General features: G+C 61.5%; 1 protein-coding gene across 1 annotated transcript; it reads left to right on the top strand.

Moving 5' to 3' along the window:
- The first annotated feature begins 850 nt into the window (after positions 1-850).
- On the top strand, positions 851-22,196 carry BTBD19 (BTB domain containing 19). The gene is made up of 8 exons (XM_029046750.1): positions 851-957; positions 10,566-10,812; positions 11,897-11,950; positions 17,712-17,771; positions 20,682-20,750; positions 20,848-20,979; positions 21,098-21,223; positions 21,437-22,196. The coding sequence occupies exons 1-8, from the start codon at positions 851-853 to the stop codon at positions 21,569-21,571; spliced, it is 930 nt and encodes a 309-aa protein (XP_028902583.1). The 3' UTR covers positions 21,572-22,196.
- The last annotated feature ends 79 nt before the right edge of the window (positions 22,197-22,275 follow it).

Raw genomic sequence — 22,275 nt, 5'->3', positions numbered from 1 at the left:
ACTCAGAAAGTACAATTCGGTCACAAAGAGAGGCAATCCCTGCCAAGTTTGGAAGGGGGCTGCCCTGGGAGGTGACAGATGTTCTTCCCTCCCCCCTCCCAAACTTAATGGGGTAAAAAGGCAGCCCACCTGGCTCTCTCATTCATTCATTTAATTGTATTTATTGTGCGCTCTCATTCATTCGATCGTATTGATCGAACGCCTACTGTGTGCAGAGGACGATACTAAGCGCTCGGAAAGTACAGTTCGGAAACAGAGACAATCCCTGCCCAGTTGGGAAAGGGGCTGCCCTGCGGGGTGACAGATGTCCCCCCCCTTAACTCAGTGGGGGAAAAAGGCAGCCCACCCAGCTAACTCTCATTCCTTCCTTCTTTCCTTCAGTCTCATTTATTGTGCTCTCTCGTTCACTCAGCAGTATTTACTGTGGGAGTCCTGGGTGCAGAGCACTGTACTAAGCACTGGGAAAGTACAATTGGGCCACAGAGAGAGGCAATCCCTGTCCAGTTGGGAAGGAGGCTGCCCTGAGGGGGTGAAGCTGTCCCCCCTTAACTCAATGGGGGAAAAAGGCAGCCCACCCGGCTAACTCTCTCATTCCTTCCTTACTTCAACCGTTTTTATTGTGCTCTCTCGTTCATTCAGCGGTATTTATTGAGGGAGTCCTGGGTGCAGAGCACTGTACTAAGCGCTGGGAAAGTGCAATTCGGCCACCAAGAGAGGCGATCCCCACTCCTCGCCGCAATGTGTGCGGCTTGAGTCCCGGCGTGTTTCCATGGCGATGGGGGCAGCACGCGCCGCCGCTCGCGGCCCTCCTCCCTCCTCCTCCCTCCTCCTCTCTCCTCTCTCCTCAGCCATGGCCGCCAAGGCCGCCCCGGCCCCGGCCCCCGGCCCGACCCTCCGCGGGGACCCCGCCGCCTTCTCGGCCGCCCTTCGCGGCCTCCTCAACAGCCCGCGCTTCAGGTGAGAGGCGAGGAGGGCCGCCGCGAGGACGGGGGCCTGCGCCACAGGGCCGAGGGCCTGAGCGAGATGGACGACCGGAAGTCGGGGGTTGGAGGACGACGGGGACGACGAGGACGAAGGCCTGGGAGCCGGCCGGGGTCGCGGGGAAGAGGGAGACCCTCCCCCTGTGTGCGGGGCGTCATGAGGAAGGGCGGCAGCCGCCCGTCAGGGGCACGGACGGGCCCGGGCCTGGGCCGGGGCGGCGCAGCCCGAGGCTCATGCCAACCTGGGGACATCCCAGCCCTGACACTTCTCTGCCGGGTGACCTTGAGCGAGTCACTTCACCTCTCTGGATCGCAGTTACCTCACCTGTAAAAGAATGAGGATGGTATTCGTTAAGCGCTTACTGTGTGCCAAGCACCGTTCTAAGCGCTGGGGTCATACCGGGTCATCAGGTCGTCCCCCGTGGGGCTCCCGGTCTTCATCCCCATTTTACAGAGGAGGGAATTGAGGCCCAGAGAAGTGAAGTGACTCGCCCAGCGTCACACGGCAGTTACCTCATCTGTAAAATAATGAGGATGGTATTCATTTAGCGCTTACTGTGTGCCAAGCACTGTTCTAAGCGCTGGGGGCATATCAGGTCATCAGGTTGTCCCACATGGGGCTCCTGGTCTTCATTCCCATTTTGCAGAGGAGGGAACTGAGGCACAGAGAAGTGAAGTGACTCGCCCAGAGTCACACAGCTGACAGGTGGCGGAAGCGAGATTAGAACCCATGATCTCTGACTCCCAAGCCCGGGCTCTTGCCATGAGCCACGCTGCTTCCCCATTTTACATCCTCTGTAAAATGGGGGTTCAGCCTGGGAGCCCCACGTGGGACAGGGACCAGGTCCAACCCCACTTACTTTTCTCCACCCCAGAGCTCAGTACAGTGTCTGGCGCACAGTAAGCTCTTAACAAATGGCTCAGTGGAAAGAGCCCGGGCTTGAGAGCCATAGGTCGTGAGTTCTATTCCCAGCTCTGCCTCTTGTCAGCTGTGTGACCTTGGGCAAGTCGCTTAATAATAATAATAATAATAATAATAATAATGTTGGTATTTGTTAAGCGCTTACTCTGTGCTGAGCACTGATCTAAGCACTGGGGTAGATACAGGGTAATCAGGTTGTCCCTCGTGAGGCTCACAGTCTAAATCCCCATTTTACAGATGAGGTAACCGAGGCACAGAGAAGTGAAGCGACTTGCCCACGGTCACACAGCTGACAAGTGGCAGAGCCGGGATTCCAGCCCATGACCTCTGACTCCCAAGCCCGGGCTCTTTCCACTGAGCCATGCTTAACTTCTCTGTGCCTCAGTGACCTCATCTGTAAAATGGGGATTAAGATGGTGAGGCCCAACTGGAACAACCTGATAACCTTGTACCTCCCCCAGCGCTTAGAATAGTGCTTGGCACATAGTAAGCACTTAAATACCACCATTATTATTATTGTTATCCTGGGCCGAGTGCCATCTTGTGTCTGACAAATGGGCCTGGCCCGTGGTAGCCCTGGGTAGCAGCCATATCCGTGTGCTCCACCTTGGGGGGGTAACAGGTCGAAAGCCGGGGGTGGGGGGCTTCTTTGTGTTGACCAGCTTGGGGCTTTGGCTCTTCTCTTGAATGCCCTTTGGCGCCAGTGGAAGGGATGGCCTTGGGTGAGGAATTTCTGCCACCGGTTTCTCCTCGTGAGGGAGGAATCTCCAAAAGCCTTCCTGAGGTGGCCCCGGGCCAGGCCCGATATAATAATAATGTTGGTATTTGTTAAGCGCTTACTATGTGCCGAGCACCGTTCTAAGCGCTGGGGTAGATCCAGGGTCATCAGGTTGTCCCACGTGAGGCTCACGGTCTTAATCCCCATTTTACAGATGAGGTCACCGAGGCCCAGAGAAGTAAAAAGTGACTTGCCCACAGTCACGCAGCTGACAAGCGGCGACATCCAACTGGACCCTCGCCTTCCCTCACCTAGGGGGTGAAGAAAGTGGAATTACCAATAATAGTCAGTCGATCGTATTTCTGGAGTGCTTACTGGGTGCAGAACATTGTACTAAGTGCTTGGGAGAGTACACTCTAACAATAATAGCGTTTTTTAAGCACTAACTATGTGTTAAGCGTGGCTCAGTGGGAAGAGCAGGGGCTTTGGAGTCAGAGGTCATGAGTTCGAATCCCTGCTCCGCCACTTGTCAGCTGTGTGACTGTGGGCAAGTCATTTAACTTCTCTGTGCCTCAGTGACCTCATCTGTAAAATGGGGATTAAGACTGTGAGCCCCACGTGGGACAACCTGATTCCCTTGTGTCTACCCCAGCGCTTAGAACGGTGCTCGGCACATAGTAAGCGCTTAATAAATACCAACATTATTATTATTATTATTATTAAGCACTGAACTGAAAGAAGTCCAGTGAACGAGGTAGAGACAGAGTCCCTGTGTTGAAGCGGCTGGCAGCTCTTTCGAGGGGACTGGAAACAGGTTTAAGGCCTTCATTCAGACCGGTGACTCGTTGGTTATTTGGGGAGGGGGACTCCCTATTTTTCCTAGGCCAGTTGATGCTGGGGGCTGGTTTTCCCCCACCCGGGGAGATGATAATTTATTCCCTTCAGAGGTTTGTGAAAAAGGAACGCAGCTCATCCTTGGCCCTCCCCACCCCCATCCCCGGGGTCAGTGGGAGGAAAGGAGCCTACCGGCTGGGGAGGAATCAGTCAGTCGGTGGTATTTATTGATCGCTTCCTGGGTTCAGAACACAGTACCGAGCGCTGGGGAGGGGACATCAGAGTTACACGGTCCCTGCCCTCAAAGATCTTGCAGTTTAGCTGACAGAAATTACAATAAATTACAGGTAGGGGAAGGAAGCCTAGGTACCTAAAGGGCGGGTGAGTACCCAAGTGCGTAGCGGGTACGAATTCAACCACGTAGGTGACGCGGTAGGGAGGGAAAATAAGGGTGGGGAGAGGCGAGATTAGTCAGGGAAGGTTTCCCGAGCGGGATGTGATTTTTCAGTAGAGCTTTGAAGATGGGGCGGGCGGTGGTCGGGCGGATGTAAAGGGGGAGGGAGACCCAAGCGGGAGGGAGGGGTAGAGACAGATAGACACACAAACAGGGGAACGCGGTTGGCTCCGCTCTCTGGGTCACTCCAAGTCCAGAGGTTGGCGGGCAGGTGGTTTCTGGCATGAGATCTGAGGAGTGACGGGTTCACGCCGAGGTGGAGGTGTGGGAAGGGCTCGCTCCTCGTCTCTGTCTTTTTCTGTCTCCCAGCCGGCTGGTATACCCCCAAACCACGAAGATCAAGAACCGGGGTGGCCCTCGTGATCCAAAGCGGCACGGGGGCACCTTCGCGTGTCGCGAGTCTTGGGCCCGCTGTGTGTACTGCACGCCCCCGCATCCGCTCCGGTTGGAAGGGAGCCAGGTTATAAATATAGACGTTGAGAAAGCTGCCGGCGAGCGGTGGGGGAAGGGTTGAGGAAGCGGGAGGTCGAGGGGAGGGGTCCCAGCTGCCGAGGGCTGCGGGGTTCGGCCGGCCGGCGGGGAGGGTGGGAAAGGGACGTTTGGAGGGTCGGGGAGAGCGAGCGGGCCCGCGGGCAGCCTCGTGACGGAAACCGTGCCCTTTCGCGGGTCCACCTTCCAGGGATCGGACTCGCTGCTGCTGCCGGCCGGTCGCCGAGAGCCGCTCTCAAAGAGCGGAGTGCGTAGTTTCAGTTCGAGCCCTGCTCAGGCAGAGCCGTTCAAAAGGCCAGATCCCGTCAGAGGCGGCTCACCCCTCACCACGTGTCTCCTCGATGCAAGAGCCGATTATGTAACACTTTCCGGCCCTCAAGTGAGCTCAGCGCCGACCAGGTTGGCCGGACCCGCTTTTGCGGCGGGGGGACCGTTGGAGCCGATGCCCCGCGGAGCCACGCTCTTGGCTTCCCGCGCCCGGCCGAGCCAGGCTGACCGTTCCGGTGAACGGACACCAGGCCCCCTGGGGTCCCCCTGCCGGGGTCCGGTCCCAGCGGGAGAGGCCCCCCCCTCAATCCTGGGGTTCTCGCTCGCCGTCCCCCCAAACGCAGCTCCGGACGCGGCCCCCTCACCCGGGCTTCTGCTTCCGGAGCCGCGGTGGGTGTCGTGGCTCGGGGCAGGACTTAGAGGGGTCCACCCTCAACCCCCACTCCCACCCTCAAAGCGGGTCGTAGCAGGAGAGGCGAACGTTAGTCTTCTTTCTGCCCCCGTTTCCCCGAAGAGCGGGGTGCCCCGTGTCGACTTCCTGCCTCCCGTGGAAACCGCCTTACAGGGAAACTGCTGGGCCGTGTCACGGGGGCCGCCTGGCCCCTCCGTGGAGAGGTCGGGAATCCCGCCGCTGGCCGAAGCTGCAGCGGGAAGGGTTTAGGATAGACGGGAGGAAGGATCGTGCCTCTTGATAGACTGATTACGCGTAGGGGTGGTGGCCGAGGGAGGCAGAGGGTCTCTTTAAGAGCATTAGATTCATCTGCCTGGAGTCATCTTGGGGAGCGTGTGTGTTCTGTGTGTTTGTGTGCATACGTACGTTGCCAGGAGCACTCTCTCGCTCCGCCCCTGTCCCACACAACTCAGAGGAACCCTCCCGGTTCAGACTTCCATTTCCGTGCTCCGTGCAGTGGGTGTCGGCTTGCTGGGAGGCCGGGAGGTGGACCGGGTGACCTCTCAGGGTCCCTTTCGGCTCATCGTCTGAGCTCATTGGAGAAGCAGCGTGGCTCAGTGGAAAGAGCACGGGCTTTGGAGTCAGGGCTCATGAGTTCGAATCCCAGCTCTGCCACTTGTCGGCTGTGTGACTGTGGGCGAGTCACTTCACTTCTCGGTGCCTCAGTTCCCTCATCTGTAAAATGGAGATGAAGACCGTGAGCCCCACGTGGGACAACCTGATTCCCCTGTGTCTACCCCAGCGCTTAGAACAGTGCTCGGCACATAGTAAGCGCTTAATAAATACCAACATTATTATCGTCTTCCCAATTCTTCTTTCTGGAGAACTCCGGGGCCCCGGGTCTGGGCTTCACGGATCCGACCTCCTTCCGGGGAGCCGGGCCGATGAGTCACGGGCACCTGCCTTTCTCTGTTCTGTCTTTCTGGACGAGCAGACGGGCAGCCCGTGACCCCGGGCCCGCCCCGCGAGGGCCCGGGAGTAGCCCCTTGGGGAAGTTGGTAGTTCCTAGTGACGGCTCTATTTGAAGAACCTGCATGGTGGGTGTAAAGTCCCAGAGAGTCGGCCCTTCCCGCTCCCCCAGCCGCCCCCGGCCTGCATCCACGGGGCCCAGGCCGAAGCACGATTTTCTTACCCCCGCTGCCCCCGTCCGGTCCTGGCGTCGTGGCCCAATTCTCAAGGAGCCGGCCGACCCAGGGCGCCAGCTCAGTTCACCTACTACCGGTCGCGCTTTTTGGCAAAGCCTACGATCCGCCCCAGCTGGGAGACTGCCAGGCCAACTCTCGGGGCCCCCCACCCTTCCTCCACGCCCCCGTGCCATCTGTGGTTCTTGGACGGGTTTGGGTCCCGTGTGTCGAGGGCGGTGGTCACCCAGAACTCTCCTCCTCCTCGAATCCTGCCCGTGTGTCCTCCTGTCCCCAGGACCGTGCTAGCCGCCTCGGTCCCCTCCCCTCCTCCGGGAAGCCTTCCCCGATTGCCTCTTCTTCTCCGCAGTCCCATCTTCCCAACCCCTACCTCAGCACTTTTGCTCCGCCTCCTCACTTATGTACTCACAACCACCCGAGTGGCTGCGTACTTGTCTATTTAAGCAGTTACTCATCCACATATTTTTCTTTCCACTCTCCTTCTTCCCCGTCTTGAAGTTATTTCAGTGCCTGTCAACACCCCCCACCCCCGACACACACGCACAGATTGTAAACTCCTTGAGGGCCGAGATTGGCGCCTTCTCATTCCGTTTTCTGTTCCCGGGCGCTTAGTACAGGGTCCCGCGCACCGCAGGAACTCGAATGCCACTGTCGATTGAGGGGAGGAGACCCCCTCCCCCGCCCCGAGAAGACAAGTCAGCCGGGACAGGAAGGGGTTTCGAAACCCTTAAAGCGAAAGATGAATGGCTGATGAGCCGACTCTCACCCATCTTCTGGTCCTGTCTTTGGGGCTCAATTAAGCAAGGTTTTGGGTTTTACCCTTATTCATCTCTGAAGCAGGGAGAGTCCAGAGGCCAGAGATCAGCTGCTCTCTGGAGGGCTTCCTGGAGGAGATGGGGCTTTCGCGGCTGCGGGGGCGAGGGCCCCGGGTCGACGCGGAGCCGGGCAGGGGCGCTCCAGCCGGCCGTCCCTCCGCACTGGGCTTCGGGGGGCCGTTCTGCTGATTAATTGAGGTCTGGCCAGGAAACCCCAAGGAAAGGCTGCGGGAGAAGGGAACTTCCCGGCGGGAGAAGGGAACTTCCCGGCTGGAGAAGGGCCGGCGGGGGCTCAGCTCGGAGAAGGGGGAGGCAGAATGGATTTGGGCCGGGGGGGGGTGGGGTGAGGAAGGTGATCTGGGCCTCGTTCCTTTCGGGGAGAAGACACCCTCCTCCCCCTGTGCCCCCCACCCCCGGCCTCCCCCTCTCCTCAGGTTTCTCAGGAGGTGGGGAGGCTTGTTTTTATTTGAATGTAGCAACTGGGGTGTACTCAGGAAACGGCCTTGGCTTTGAGCGGGGATGGAAAAATGCGGTTAGTAAACTTTCTAACACCTCGTCAGCACTTTCTTCACCGTTCTGCGTAGTTTGTACCTAGCCCAGCGCTTAGTATATTGTTCGGCACACAGTAAGCTCGTAGTAAATACCGTGTTTTTAGGATTATTGCCGCTCCCCCTTCCCCCCGGAGGGTCGGAGCCCACGCCTCCGTCCCCTCTCCAGTGTCCATCACTTCTCCCCCACCCCTTACCCCCTGCAAATGGGTTCGAATCCACGAAGCCTCGAGCCGATTCCTGACCTCCAGCCCAGAAGGTGCTCAGAGTGAGAGGGGACGTGGGCACCCCTGGGTCCCCCCGGGTCCTGCAGAGAGAGATCCTCCATCATTCCTCCCCAGGGGTAGCCCCAGGGGTCACGACCCCGAATCCTCAGTGGGCTACACTGTGGGACCACTGACAGGATGGAGAGAGCGAGGGAAGGAGCGTGGCTTAGCCGACAGGGCAGAGTCCTGGGAGTCAGAGGAAAACTGGCTTCCAACCCTAGCTCGGCCACTTGCCTGCCGTGGGACCTCGGGCAACTCACTTCTCTTGGCCCGGGGGCAAGAGCGTGGGCTTGGGAGTCGTAGGTCGTGGGTTCTAATCCTAACTCTGCCTCTTGTGGGCTGTGTGACCTTGGGCAAGACACTTAACCTCTCCGTGCCGCAGTTACCTCATCTGTAAAACTCTGGGATTAAGAATGTGAGCCTCATGTGGGACAGGGACCGTGTCCAACCTGATTACTTTGTACCTACCTCAATGCTTAGAAGAGTGCTTGGCACATAGTAAGTGCTGAACAGATACCGAAATCATTGACTATTATCATCATCCTCTGGGCTTCGGTTCCTTCATTTAGATAATGGAGATTGTGACGGTGAGGCCTTTGTGGGGCAGGACCGTTTCCAACCTGATTTTCCAGTATCTACCCGCGCGCTTAGAACGATGGTAAACCCTTAACGTGCTCCATTTAAAAAAAAAAAAGTCACTTAACTGCTCTAGACCTCGGTTCCCTCCTCTGCAAAATGGGGATTCAGTACCTGTCCTCCCACCCCCTTAGGTTGTGAATCCCATGAGGGGCAGGGACTGCTTCTGACCTTTTTATCTTGTACCTGCCCCAGGATTTACTAGTGTTTTGCCCAAAGTAAGTGCTTAACAAATACCGTAATTATTATGAGCATCGACTGGAGAGCTCAGGGTCCTGGAGTGTTGCCGGACCGGGCAGCCCGGGCTGTTTTGACCCCTGGAGGGGGAAGCCAGAGTCCGAGGACAGGACAGGGCTGTGGAGCCGGGTCTGTGGAGAACTCGCCTTCCCCTCGCTCTCTCCCTTAACCCTTCACCTGGCCCCCTCTGCCCCCTTGCCCCGAAGCTGCCCCTCTCTGGAGAGGAGCCAAGCTTGGCCCAGCTGGGCCCCGGGGTGAGAGCGCCGGCTTCCGGGGAGAAGTTGGGCGTGGGCTCTGCTGGGCTCAGGAAGCCGCTGCATTTTCACATCCAGGAAGTGCTGAGCTAGCTGGTTTTGGGGGAGAAGGCGGGTCGAGGGCGGCGACCTCCGACCCGGCATGGGGGTTGGGGGGTGGAGCCCGGAGGCCCTGCCCTGGGACGCCCGAGCTCCGCCGGTGGGGTGCCGCCCCGGGCCGGGGTGCCGGGAGCCAAAGTGGACTGAGGATGGAGGACCTGAACCAGAAGGAGCCTGAGGCCACCCCCCTTTTCCATCTGACCTTCCCTGACAGGAAGGACCCCCAAGCCCCTGTCACCCCGTCCCAGTGTCCGGGCTCTGTGAGCCCCCTCTGAGGCCCAGGCCCAGCCCCTGTACCTGGCCTTTAGTGTGACTCACCTGTCCCTCTCCGTATGCCACACTCGGGCTAACTGGGCGAGATGAGTCGTCTTTCCCACTCTCCCGGGGCGGGGAGCAGGGGGTTTGGGGGGGCGTGCAGACGGTTGACGAGCCCCCTCCCCCGTATTCTCCTTTCCGGCCATGCCCCCTGCCTGGGGAAGGGAGATTGACTCAGTCCCCAAGGCTGCAGGTTTTCCTGGCACCAACTTTTCATTGTGAACGTAGGGGTGGGGATTTTGGGTTGTGGGGAGGAATGAGGGTTGGGAGGGGGCAGACTTCAGAAAGCCCACAGGGCAGAGGGCCTGTCTTTTCAAACGAGTGCCCCAGGCTCAGTAGAAGGAAGGATTTTGCCACTGTGGAAGTGAACCAGAAAAAGGCCCCTGGGGACCAGCCCTCGCTCAGGCCACGAGGGGTCCGAGGCCAACGTCCCTTAGGGCTGGGACCAGGCCGCAAGCTGGTTGGGGGGAGGGTGGGGGTGGCCTGGCTGCGAACATCTTTTCCCCCTGCCCGGGGCCGACCCTGTCTTGCTGGTGGGGAGGGGAAGGGTGAGGAGGGGAAAGGTAAGAAGGGGAGGGAGGGGAGATGCGGCGGGAAGCGGAGGAGCTCTCCCGATGCCAATTCCTCGGAGTCAGCGGTCGGGCACCGGGCCAGGGCTGGCTCAGCCCAACAGCAGCGGGGGACCCTGCTGGGTAGTGTCATCTAGAGCCTGCCGGGCTGGGTGCTAGACTCTGGAACCGCGTCTGCCCGGGCTGGGGTGGGGATGGGGACGGTGGCCGGGCACGGTCCCACGGGGGCCGGAGCAGAGGAGGAATACGGTGCTGTGCCCCTGACAGGGACAGGGCGGGGCGGGGAGCAGCGATGGCTGGGCCCAACTCTCTCCCCTAAACTGGCCTGGGTCCCCTACAGAGGGGAATAGAAGTGTGGTATTTATTGGTTTATCGGGCCCCTTCTCTGGGCAACGCAGTGGACTAAACGTGTGGAAAAGTACCGCAGAGGGAGGTGATTCCAGCCGCTCCCGCGGGTGAGGGGCACAGGCCCCCGAGCCTGAGGGGGGACGTGGGAAGGGGAGATCCGGGGTCGCCCAGGATCCCGAGGGCTGATGGATTCTCCCATCCGCTTCTCCCGTCCCCTGCAGCGATGTGACCTTCTTGGTGGGGAAGGAGCGTCGGGAGGTGTTCGCCCACCGCTGCCTGCTGGCCAGCCGCTGTGAGTACTTGGGCAGGCTGGTGGAGCAGAAGCCCCCGGCCCCAGGCGGAGGGGGCGCGCCGGGCAGGGGGCCGCCCCCGGGGGAGCCGGTGATTCTGGACCAGGTGCAGCCCGAGGTCTTCCTGGCCGTGCTGGAGTTCCTCTACACTAACAGCGTCCCCCTCAACAGCCGCACCGTGAGTAGGCCGGGAACGGACCCCCGGGGATTCCCGCGGTGGCCCCGACCGATGTTCCGGGAATTGGAGATTCCCCGACATCCAGCCCCCTGTGTCCCCTCCCCAACCCGGGGCTGAACGAGGCAGGGATTGCTCAAGGCGATCCATCGGGTCCTGTCTCCGGCGGGCGGGGAGTCGGAGGTTATGGGATCGGGGAGCCCAGAGACGGGATAGGGAAGCAGCACGGCCTAGTGGATAGAGCGCGGGCCAGGGAGTCAGGAGGACGTGGGTCCTTATCCCGCCTCCGCCACGTGTCTGCTGTGTGGTCTTGGGCAACTTACTTGACTTCTCTGGGCCTCAGTTCCCTCATTTGTAAAGCGGGGATCCAGACGGTGAGCCCCATGCGGGACAGGGCCCGGGTCCAACCCGATTTGCTTGTATCCACCCCAGCGTTTAGTACAGTGCCTGGCACGTGGTAAGAGCATCACAAATACCGCGATCATCAGTAGTAAGAATAGTATGTACGTATTAAGTGCTTACTGTGGGCAGAGCACTGTACTAGCGCGGGGAAAGAGTACACAGGTGAGAGTTGCACGCGGCCCCTGTCCCTTAGGGGCTCACGATGTAGCAGGCCTGGGCAGGCTTCTCCCATCTTTGGATCCCCCAGTCCCAATCCCAATCCCAACTGGGGGTTGGCCCCAGTTGGCCCAGAGGGCGGTGACAGGGGAAGAATCCTGCAGCCCCCACCTGCCCAGAGGAATTTTGTCCTGATTGGACCTCTCCCTGTCCCTCTTTCCCTCCCTCCCTCTTCCCACCAAGCCAAGAAGCATGGGAGCTGTGGGTGTGATTGAGATTGCCCTGTCCCCTACAGTCCCTTCTTGGCCTCTGGGGGAGGTTGCCTCTAGGGACTGGGGCCCAGTCAGGCCGAGAGACCTGAGCCTCCCACCCAGCTCCGGATGCCCCGGTAGGATTTAAGGAAGGCTCCCTGACTGTCGGGGTGCTGAGATGGGGCCTTCTCCCTTGGGTGTCGGGGCAGCGAGGACTCGGGAACACCTCCCCTCCCCGATGCCCCTTGACCCCAGCACCGTGTGTGTCCCCATCCCAGGCCCTGGAAGTACTGACGTCGGCGGTGGAGTACGGGCTGAAGGAACTGAGGGAGGTACGGCCCCCCACCGGCACCGGGATGAGGGTAGGGGGGGCACACACGGGACCGGGGCGGGGAGGATCTCGGCGGGGAGGGCCGGCTGGGGGAGAAAAAATGAGCGGCTTCCCTGGATTAACCACCTCCCCCACACCTGCAGCCCCCACGTCCCTCCAGGCTGGACCTGAGGGTGGTCCTCCCCGGCTCCCCTCCCAGCAACCTGCCCCGGGAGCTCCTCTTCCCCTCCCCGCTCCGGGCATCCCCAGTCTTCCCGGTGCTCCCGGCTAGCAGCCCCAGGCAGCTCACGTGGCCCGTATTCCTGAAGAGCCAGTGGGGTGAGCCAGAAAGCAGGGATGTTTCTGACGACCGGAGGCCTGGGAGCTGAGCTGTCCGGTCTCGAGGAGCGCGGACAGGAGGCCGGCGGCCGACTTCCGTGCCAGCCGCTGTTAAGGCCGCCCTTGAGCCGTCCCCACTCGCCCGGTTTTCCCGGGATCTCTGATAGATCCCCGCCGCTTCCCCCACCCTCAGCTCGCGAGAATCCCAGCTCAGAGATGGATGCCATCTTTGGGAGCCGAGAGAGAGGCGGAACCCTGGCCGGGCTGAGCAGGGGGATCTCACGGGACCACGAGGAGCAGGACCCGGGCCGGGGGAGACGCCGGAGCCCCTTAGAGGGGTGGGGGCGTAGGAACCCTGGGCTTGGGGCAGGTGGACGGAGTCGGGAGGACACGGTGGAAGGCGGGGAGTGACTCAGGGCTGGAGGATCTCAGCAATGGGGAAGAGCCTCAGGTGCCGGGGTGCTCGGCCTGGCTGAGGGATGATTCAGGGATCGTACGGAGGCCCGCAGAGACGAACCCCCTCTTCCAAAGGTCTGGGGGCAGGGGGAGGCAATGGGGGAGAGCGGTGGCTGCCTGGGGAGGGGACCTGAGGAGAGGCCTGGCCCGGCGGGGATGAGGGGACACAATGACGGGAGTTAGGGGGGAAACCAGTCTGCTGTCTTGTTCCTCCTCCTGGGTCCCCACTCTCCATTTTTCCAGAATCCCTTGGAGGCGGCATCAGGGTCTGGGAATTCCCTGGCCAGAGACCACGCCCACATCGCCTCTGGCGCATTCGTGGTGTGCAAGTGTGGGGATGTGCGCCTGTGTGTACACGCCTCGGTAATCCCTCCTCAGTCCTGGCCAGAACTTCCCAGGCCCTAGAATCCTCTGGACCCTTTCTCCCTCCCTCATCTCCTGCTGCCGGTCTGGTCCCGGCTGGGATCTTGGGCTGGACTCATCTCCATCCTAGGATCTGCCGGCTTCTTTGGCACCGTGCCCGCCATGGGTCAGGGGGTAGGAGGGCTGTGTCTCCTCTTGGCTGACGGGGTGGGGCTGAGGGAGGAGGTGGGGGCTCTTCTCTGCCTCCTCCCCGTCAGGGCCCACCTTTCACTGAGGGGGAAAGCCAGCCCCGGGGCTACCGTGGGAATCCTAAAAATAAACAGCCTTCCAGGCCTCTTGGGGCCTGGGAAACTTGCCAACCCCAAACCTCCCCCTTTCCCCTCCCCGCTTTCAGTCAATCAATCGGTGGCATTTGTCGATTGCTTATGATATGCAGACCACGTGGCTCAGTGGAAAAGAGCCCGGGCTTCGGAGTCAGAGGTCATGAGTTCGACTCCCGGCTCTGCCACTTGTCAGCTGTGTGACTGTGGGCGAGTCACTTCACTTCTCGGTGCCTCAGTTCCCTCATCTGTAAAATGGGGATTAACTGTGAGCCTCACGTGGGACAACCCGATTACCCTGTATCTCCCCCAGCGCTTAGAACGGTGCTCGGCACATAGTAAGCGCTTAACAAATACCAACGTTATTATTATTATTACTGTACTAAGCAAGTGGGAGAGTCCAATATAGCAAAGGGGTAGGGAAGGGGGAAGGAAAGGGGGCCCAGGGGCTGAGTTCTCCGGGGCTCCCAGCAGCGGGGAAGGGTAGAAGCATCAGGTTGGCATCTAGGCACAAGCCCCCACGTCAGGGTCCACCACCGGGAACGTGCCAAGCCGGCGTGGGGTGGGGGTTGGCTGGCTGGTTCTAATGGAGTCTGACTGCAACCCTACCTCTCTGTCCCCCACCCCACCCGCCCCAGATCTGCCCACACCTCTGCCCAGCACGTGGGTTAGTTTGCCACTGGGCTCAGCTCCCGGGACCGGCTCCGAGATAGGAGAAGTTGCGCTTCCCCTACGACGGGACCCCCAACAGCTCCCGCTTTCCTGGGTCCCAAAAGCCGTCCGGTGGGCGAGGCCGGGAGGCCGGCTTCGTCTCACCCGACCCCTGCCTCTTATCCCGGATCTGGGCTGGGCGGGCCGTTTCCGCCCCGTGCCGTGCCTCAGTTTCCCTGCGTCGGAGGTGATGGTATTTACTCCTCGGCTGGGGTGCCCGCGGGCTCGTGAATCACCGCTTGCCAAACAGCTTGTTGGGGGACAGTTGGGGGTGAGGCCAGGGCAGAGACCGGCCTGGGTCCAGACCAGCTTTGGCTTGGCCCCCGCGGCCGGGCAGCGCCCACGTACGGGGTGCAAGGCAGAGCTCAGGAGTTTTGGGCCCCAAAGAGATACGTTCCGTGGTTTTGGGGAGCGGGGCCGAGGGCTCCCGAAGGACGCAGGACGAGGGGGTGCACCGACTGTCCGGGGAGACTACATTTCCCAGCCGGCTGTGGTGTGGTAAACGGGGTTGGGAAGAGCTGGGACTGACCATCTTCCCCGTTCCCTATTTAGGGAAGTGGGATGACTGTATACCTGGATTGCTATCGGGGGGGTGGGGAAGCGAAGGGGGAGGGTGACGGGCGCGAAGGCTTCCTCCTGGGCTGGGTTCCAGGCTGCTGAGCAGGGAACAAGCCCGGGCTTGTCCCTGGTTTCCCGCCCCCCCCGCCCACACAGGGCCGGGTGAGAGCGTGTCTGGGAGCAGGCCTTGGATTGGGGGCGCCCGGCGGGCTCTCAGTTTGCTCTGGGCAGCGTCCAGAGCCCAGGCCTCTGAGCCACGTCACTCCAGAGGGGCATTTGGAAGGTGCCTGCTGAGGGCCCGGGCCGGCCAGGCCGAGGCGGGGGACCACAGGAGCTTTCGTTGCTTCCCACCAAGCCAGAGCCATGGCTCCTGTTGGGGGGACACCTGGGCGGGGGTGTGAGAGCCCCGGCACAGTGCTGGGCTCCTCTCCCCCGCCCCCATCCGTCTCGCCCGAAGCTTCTGCCATAGATGAGGTGGAGTGGGGGACGGGGAGGTGGAGGGGTTTCTGTGTGTCCACCAAGTCCCCACCTGAGGGCTCAGAGGGCCCCTCGGGGAGCCGGAGCATCATTCATTCATTGTCATATTTATTGAGCGTTTACGGTGTGCAGAGCCCTGTACTAAGCCCTTGGAGCCCGGACCAGAGGAGAGGTGGAACCAGTGACCGTTCCAGACCTGCATCCTCTCTCCCTCCTCCCCGATCCCGGAATTTCCCAGGGGCTCAGTCAAGCCAGCTCAGACAGCCTGCCCACCCCCCCCTTCCCTCCTGCTCCCTCCATTCCTTCCCCTTCTCCTGCTTCATCATCTTTGTTACCCCTGCTTCCCTTCTGGCCCTCCCCTTCTGGCCCCCTTCCTCACCCTCACCCCCCTCACCCCTGAACTCAGCCCTGCCCCCGGCTTCCCACGGTGAACCCCCGGCCTGAGCGCCTCAAGTCCCACGGGAGGGCCCTGATAGCTTTTCCAGAGAGTGGATGGGGAGGGTCTGGGAGAGGGGTTAATGGTGGGGATTCCCTGGGAAAGGGGCTCCCTGGGGCCCAGCAGATCCTGGGTTTTGTTTAGAGAGCAACAGGAGGTGGAGGGAGCGTCTTCTCTTTCCCATGAGGTCTGAGGGCCTGGGGGTCTTCCTTTCTTCCTTCCTTCCTTCCTTCTCTTCCACTTCCCTCCCTCCCTCCTCTGTCTCCAGCAGGACTCAAGCGGAGGTTGTGTTCCCCTCCTCCTTTCTCGGCTCGGCCACTTGTCACCTGTGTGACTTTGGGCAAGTCACTTAACTTCTCGGTGCCTCAGTGACCTCATCTGTAAAATGGGGATTGAGACTGTGAGCCCATGTGGGACTACCTGATTCCCCTGTGTCTACCCCAGCGCTTAGAACAGTGCTCGGCACATAGTAAGCGCTTAACAGATACCAACATTATTATTATTATTCTCTGAGATTTGCCCCGGGAGGCCCTGGCTCTGGCCCTCGGGGTTGTGCTGCTCCCAGCCTGCTGCCGCTCTCGTGTTTCCACTGCGAAAGGACCGGGGATCGTGGAATCCAGAGGGACTTTCCCCCTTCCTCAGCTCCAGGCTTTCCTTCCTCCCCTTCTTCCCCGCCGGTTCGTCTTGGGGTGTCAGAGGGGGCTCGTGGCTTTTTCCCTTCCTCCTTCCCTCCTGGGTTTGCTTCGGGGTGTCAGAGCGGGGCTTGGCTCATTCCCTCCTCCCCCCTACCGGGGTTTGCCTTGAGGTGAAAGAGGGGGCTCACAGTTTGTTAGATCACAGGTTTGGGAGCCAGAAGGACCTGGGTTCTAATCCCGTCTCTGCCACCTGCCTGCTGGGTGACCTTGGGCAATTCACTTCACTTCCCTGTGCCTCAGTTCCCTCATCTGTAAAATGGGGATGAAGACCGTGAGTCCTATGTGGGACAGGAACGGTGTCCAACCCGATTAGCTTGTATCTACCCCAGGGCTTAGAACAGCACTCCACACATAGTAAGCGCTTAACAGAGAAGCAGCATGGCCTAGTGGCAAGAGCCCGGGCTTGGGAGTGAGAGGAAGTAAGTTCTAATCCTGGCTCCGCCACTTGTCTGCTGTGAGACCTCGGCAAAGTCACTTCACTTCTCTGTGCCTCAGTTCCCTCCTCTGTAAAACGGGGATGAAGATTGTGCGCCCCATGCGGGACAACCTGATGACCTTGTGTCTACCCCAGCGCTTAGAACAGTGCTTGGCACATAGTAAGTGGTTACCAAATACCTTAATTATTATTTAGTAAGGACTTACTGTGTGCAGCGCACTGTTCTAAGAGTGTTTTCTTAGACGAGTCAGCTAAAGGCCCATTCCTACCTCTCTCCGCCTCTCTTCCTGCCCGCCGGGCATGCCGTCCTTCTACCTGCCTCTCGGGCTCGCCCCTCCCTGCCCTGTGGGCAAGGGGAGGTATCCTGGAATAGTGACTTCCACACGGGGAGTGCTGGGCCTCCTCTTCCTCCCCCCGACTCCTTCCTCTCTCGCTACCAGCTCGCGGTGGGGTTAGCGGCTGAGGTGATGACCAGGCTTCCTGACCGCTGAAGCCCAGTGTGAGCGTGGGCATGTGTATCCGTGTGCAGTGCAGGGCACGGGGACGACAGAAGCCCCATGGGAGAAAGCGGGGGGCCATCCGGGGAATCCCCCGAACCCTCGGGTCGCCGTCTTTGAAGGGGGAAGGAACGGCAGATGGGGGGGGAGAGCCAGTCCAGGAAAAGCAAACCAGGGAAATGCACCCGATGGGGAGGTGGGGGAAACGGGGCGGCCTCGTTCTCCCCCGTTCCCTAAGAGCTTCCCATGAGCACTGGCCCTGAAAGAGCCCCAACTCTGTGAAGCAGGGCCGTACCCCGGGGGGGTCCCCGAATCTCTCCTTCTCCCCCCGTGGCTTGCTGCCATCCCGGTCGCTCCACGCCGGGGTCCAGGGCGGTGGTCGGGGGGTCGGCGGAGGTCTCGGCGGGGATCCCCGGCCCCCCATTCCTGTCTCCGGGAGCTCGGGGGGAAAGGGAAGGGGGCACCCTCTGGCTCACACTCCCCCTCTGCTCCCAGCTGTGCGTCGACTTTGTGGCCGAGTCTCTGGATGTGGAACTGGTCTGCGAGGCCCTTCAGGTGAGTGCTGGGCACTGGCCCTCCGTGCCCACCCCACGAGCTCCCCCTCTTCCCCGGGGACGGTGCGGGCCCAGGGTCTGGGGAGGGGGTGACCCCACCACCCCATCTGCATGCGGGGGAGGGGGGAAACAACTTCTACAAGAGAACAGCGGGTACGAGTTCCTACGAAAACTAGGTGTCACTTCACTGTAACTCTAGCAGAGGGTTGGCAAATGTGGGTTTCTCGGTCACGCGTACACACGTGCGTGTGCCGAAGCCTCGGAGAGGTTCCGTTCCGTGAGCACGGCCCGTACCCATTCTCCCTAGCGGGCGTGGGGCGGGGCCGGGCGAGGGCGTGGATGGCACGGCCCGGACCGTCACCGCCAGAACGACCCGAGGGCCGGGACCGAGCTTTCCCCTCGTCCCCGGCCCGGCCTCGCGCCCCTGGGGTCCGAGCGGCCCCTACCCCTGCGGGTCGGGGGCCAGGAAAGGCCCACGACCCTAGCGCCGATGCAAGTCTGCAAGCCAGCGAGTCCCTTTCAAACGTAGGGATGCGGCCGGTCTCACGGGCGGCTTTGAACCGTGGGCCACGGCTATATTTAACCCCGGGTGAGACCCCGGCGCCTAAAAATAGACTGCGGGAGCCGTGCGGTCTTGGCCGCCGCTTCCTGTTTGTGACACACGGACTGTTGTTTTTTGTGGTGTCTGCCTGACCTTAGCTGTCAACACTTCTGGGGTCCCGGGCGAGCCGACCGACCCCGGCCACGCCCCCAGATGAGTGTCAGAGAGCCTCTGACCACCCCCCATGGAAACAAAACACTAACCCACCGCAAGAAATGATTCTGTGTGTACGTTCAGGTGACGTACCGTGTGACGCGCACGAGTCGGGGCCGCGGGGTCGGGGCGGTGAGCACGTCCAGGTACACCCCGAGCCCCCGGGTCTGCGAGAGCGTCCGTGACGCTCCAGGCCCCCGGGTCATCGTGTCCGGGTCCTTCATTCATGCGGTCGTTTATTGAGCACTTACTGTGTGCAGAGCACTGTACGGGAGAGTACGGTACGACAATAAAACAGACACGTTCCTTGCCCACAGCGAGCTTACAGAGGGAGGTCAGTGTCTTGGTGTTGGAGACCAAGGGGGTAGGGGGGGAGCGGGTGGGTATGCGTACGCCCTCTTAGCAGGACCGGCCCCCAACAGTGGAGACGGAAAAGCCAATTTTCGCCAAGCACCGTCCCGTGCCCGCCTGTTCTGGGCCCCCGGGGACCCTCAGCCTACCTGGCTTAACCCCCTCTAGGCTGTAACCTGTGGTGGGCAGGGAATGTGTCTCTCCTAAGTGCTTAGTTTAGTGCTCTGCACACAGTAAGTGCTCAGTAAATACAATAGAATGAATGGAGGAATGAATGTTTAACCCCCGTCTAGCCCCGGTTCCTCTTCCAAACAAGAAGCGGCCACAGATCGCTCCAACTCACCGCTACAGGCACCCAACAGCCGCCGGGTGCGGGTGGGGGTGTCCTTCACCTCTCCTCGACCCCTCCCTCCCCCCAAATACTGTTCAGTAGGATCTTCTTCCTCTCCTGGGCCGTCCTCAAGCACTTCGGACAGGGCTTTGCTCTCCCTAAGCGGGCTTGGCCGACGGAAGAATTTCTGTCCGGGTGAGGGTTGAATGCATCAGTCGCGTGCCACTGAATCGTGTGTCTGTGTGTTCGTGCGTGCTGTGAATCTGCCAATTGGTATTCGGTGTATGGGATTCGAGGGTGATGTGTATGCGTGAACGTGTTTCGGGGGGCTGCGGGAGCGAGGGGGGTCCTAGTTGTGTCTCTGTGTGTGAGGTGTGTACAATAATGATAATGGTCTATGTTAAATGCTTACTATCTGCCAAGCTCTGTACTAAGCACTGGGACGGATGCAAGCAAATCGGGGTGGACACAGTCCCTGCTCCACACGGGACTCACAGTCTCAATCCCCATTTTACGGATGAGCTAACCGAGGCGCAGAGAAGCAGAGCGACTTGCCCAAGATCCCACAGCAGACACGTGGCGGAGCCGGGATTAGAACCCTTGACCTCCTGCCTCCCAGGCCCGCGCTCCATCCCCTAGGCCACGCTGCTTCCCTGACGGGCCCAAGCCTGGCCTGTAGTCTTGGGGCTACCGAGGTCCCGCCTGGCTCGGGGGCTGGGTGGTGTCTGAGCTGCCCACTCTCATGTCTTAGAAAGTTTGCCTCAGGTGTGCACCCAAATTCCGTTATTCGGTCCCATTCAATCGTATCTGAGTGCCTACTGTGTGCGGAACACCGTACGAAACCCATGAGAGGCTACGCTAAAACCCCGCTCACTACGAGCTGACAGTCTAGAGGGGGAGGAAGACATGAATAGAAATCGATAAATGACAGATAACGGACATAAACGCTGGGGGTCTGGCCGGCCCCGGGATCTGGACTTCCCGGGCGTGCGCCAGTGGGCCTTAGGTGGGCCCAATCCCTGCCCCTCGGCCCCGGAGGGAGTGAGAGCCGCAGAGACCCCAGGGCTAAAGGACGCCGAGGGAGGTGTTTGCCACAGTTTCCTGTTATGACAGATCAATTGTTGTTGTGAAGAAGGCCGGGCAGGGCGGGCGACTGACACCAGGGACAACTGTGACGCCAGCGGCCCCCCGGCCCCACCAGATCTGGCTCTGCCGCCCCGGGGACTTTCTTCTCCACCCCCCGCCAAGTCTGGGGGCATCCCACCCACCTCCCGTCCTTCTCGGAGGCCTATTGCAGTGGGAGCTGGGCCTGGTGCTCCTGAGACGGAGAGACAGCCAGAGATCATTTCTCCTCCTCCAACCCCGGGTACGGCCTGGGCGCGCTCCTCCTCCAGCCCTCCCCTTGAGCTTCCGAGACCCCAAGCGTCCCCCCCGCCCCGGGTCCCGGCCTCTGAGTCTTGGCCTTCTCCCGGCAGGTAGCCGTGACCTTCGGGCTGCGAGTATTGCAGGAGCGCTGCCTCGGCTTCATCGAGCGCCATACCCAGGTACCGTGACCCGTCCTCTCCCCGCCTTCGACGCCCCGGCCGCCTCCAGGCGCCCCGCGCACGCGGCTGACGGGGTGAGGGGTGCCACCCCCCGCAGGACGTGCTGGGCACCCGGGGCTTCCACGAGCTGTCGGCCCCGGCGCTGCTGCCCGTCCTGCGCAGCGACCGGCTGGACGTGGACGAAGCGGAGCTCATCGCGGCCACCCGCCGCTGGGCCCACGTCAGCTCCGTGAGTGGCATCGGGGGGCGACCCGGGCTCCGGGGCACCCGGGAGGGGCCGGCGGCGGGGAGGGAAGGGGGCGGGGCGGTCCCGCCGAGGGTCAGGCTCCGGGCCGGCCGTCATCCAGGCGGTGCTGGGGCGGCCCGTGGGCGAGGTGGCTTGGCCGGCCGTCGGGGAGCTGCGCCTGGCCCTGTTGTCCCCACGGGAGCTGAGCTCGCTGGAGGAAAAGAACCGGCAAGACCAACTCATCCCGGTGAGCGCCCCCCCGGCCCGGTTCCCCTCCGCCAGCCCCGGGACACGGCCGGCCCCTCCGGCCCCTAGCATCCTTCTTTCCGCGGCCGCTCCCCGCCACCCCCTTCCCTCCGGACCCGGCCCGCCCCGGCCCGCCTCGCCGCCCCGCGGTCGCCAGCGGAGAAGGGGGTGGCTCTCGGTCGGAAGGGTTCCAGCGGACGATTCCCCCGGCCAGGTGGAGCAGATCGCTGAGGCCTGGAAGTGCCACGCCTTACAGAGGGGGCCCGCCGCCCGGGGCCCCCAGTGCCGGCGCCGGAGGGGTACCCGGCCCCGGGAGCACCACCGCTTCTTTGACTCGCCCCCCAAGTGACTCACCCACCCCCCGGGGAACCCCCACTCCCGGAAGCGTCACCGCCGCCCCTCCGAGGACCGGGAACGGTGGTCTCGTCGACCCCGGGCCTGGATGCAGGCGAAGCCTGGGGGATCTTGGACCGTGGGTTCCCCCCCGGCCTGCAACTGCAGGGGTCTCTCACTAGGGCTGGGCAATCCATCAATCAGTGGTATTTATTGAGCGCTCACTCGGTGCAGAACGCTGTACTAAGCGCCTGGGAGAGGACGCTACAGCGGAATTAGCAGACACCTTCCCTGGCCCATAGAGCTTAGAGTCTCAAGGGGTCATACGGTGGGGCAAGTGACGAAGAGGTCGCTTGTAGGCCGAGGGAAAGGGCAGATCCCCAATACTCTCCGCACGTTCTGCCCACCTCCCCCCCCCACACCTCACACCCCTCCGTCTCCTCGCACCCCCCACGCACCTCACACCTTCCTTTCCCCGCCCCCGACATCCCCCTCACCTTTCTACGCTCCGCACCCACCTCACACACTCCATCCCCGCAGACCTCCCCCCACCCCCCCCCACGCGCACCCTGCCATCGGGGGATGACGGTGCCACCGTGCCCCCCGTGGGAGCGAAAGGGCAATAAATACTCTACGACGAGGAGGATGAGGTCGGTCACCGTGCCCGTCCCCAGCCTCTCGTCTCGCCAGCCCCCTGGTGCCGGGCTGCCTGGGAGAGAG

This window comes from Ornithorhynchus anatinus, chromosome 18, assembly GCF_004115215.2.
Source record: "Ornithorhynchus anatinus isolate Pmale09 chromosome 18, mOrnAna1.pri.v4, whole genome shotgun sequence".
Lineage (NCBI taxonomy): Eukaryota > Metazoa > Chordata > Mammalia > Monotremata > Ornithorhynchidae > Ornithorhynchus > Ornithorhynchus anatinus.
Note: the sequence above shows the minus strand (reverse complement) of the source record. Positions and strands in the feature narration are given on the sequence as shown.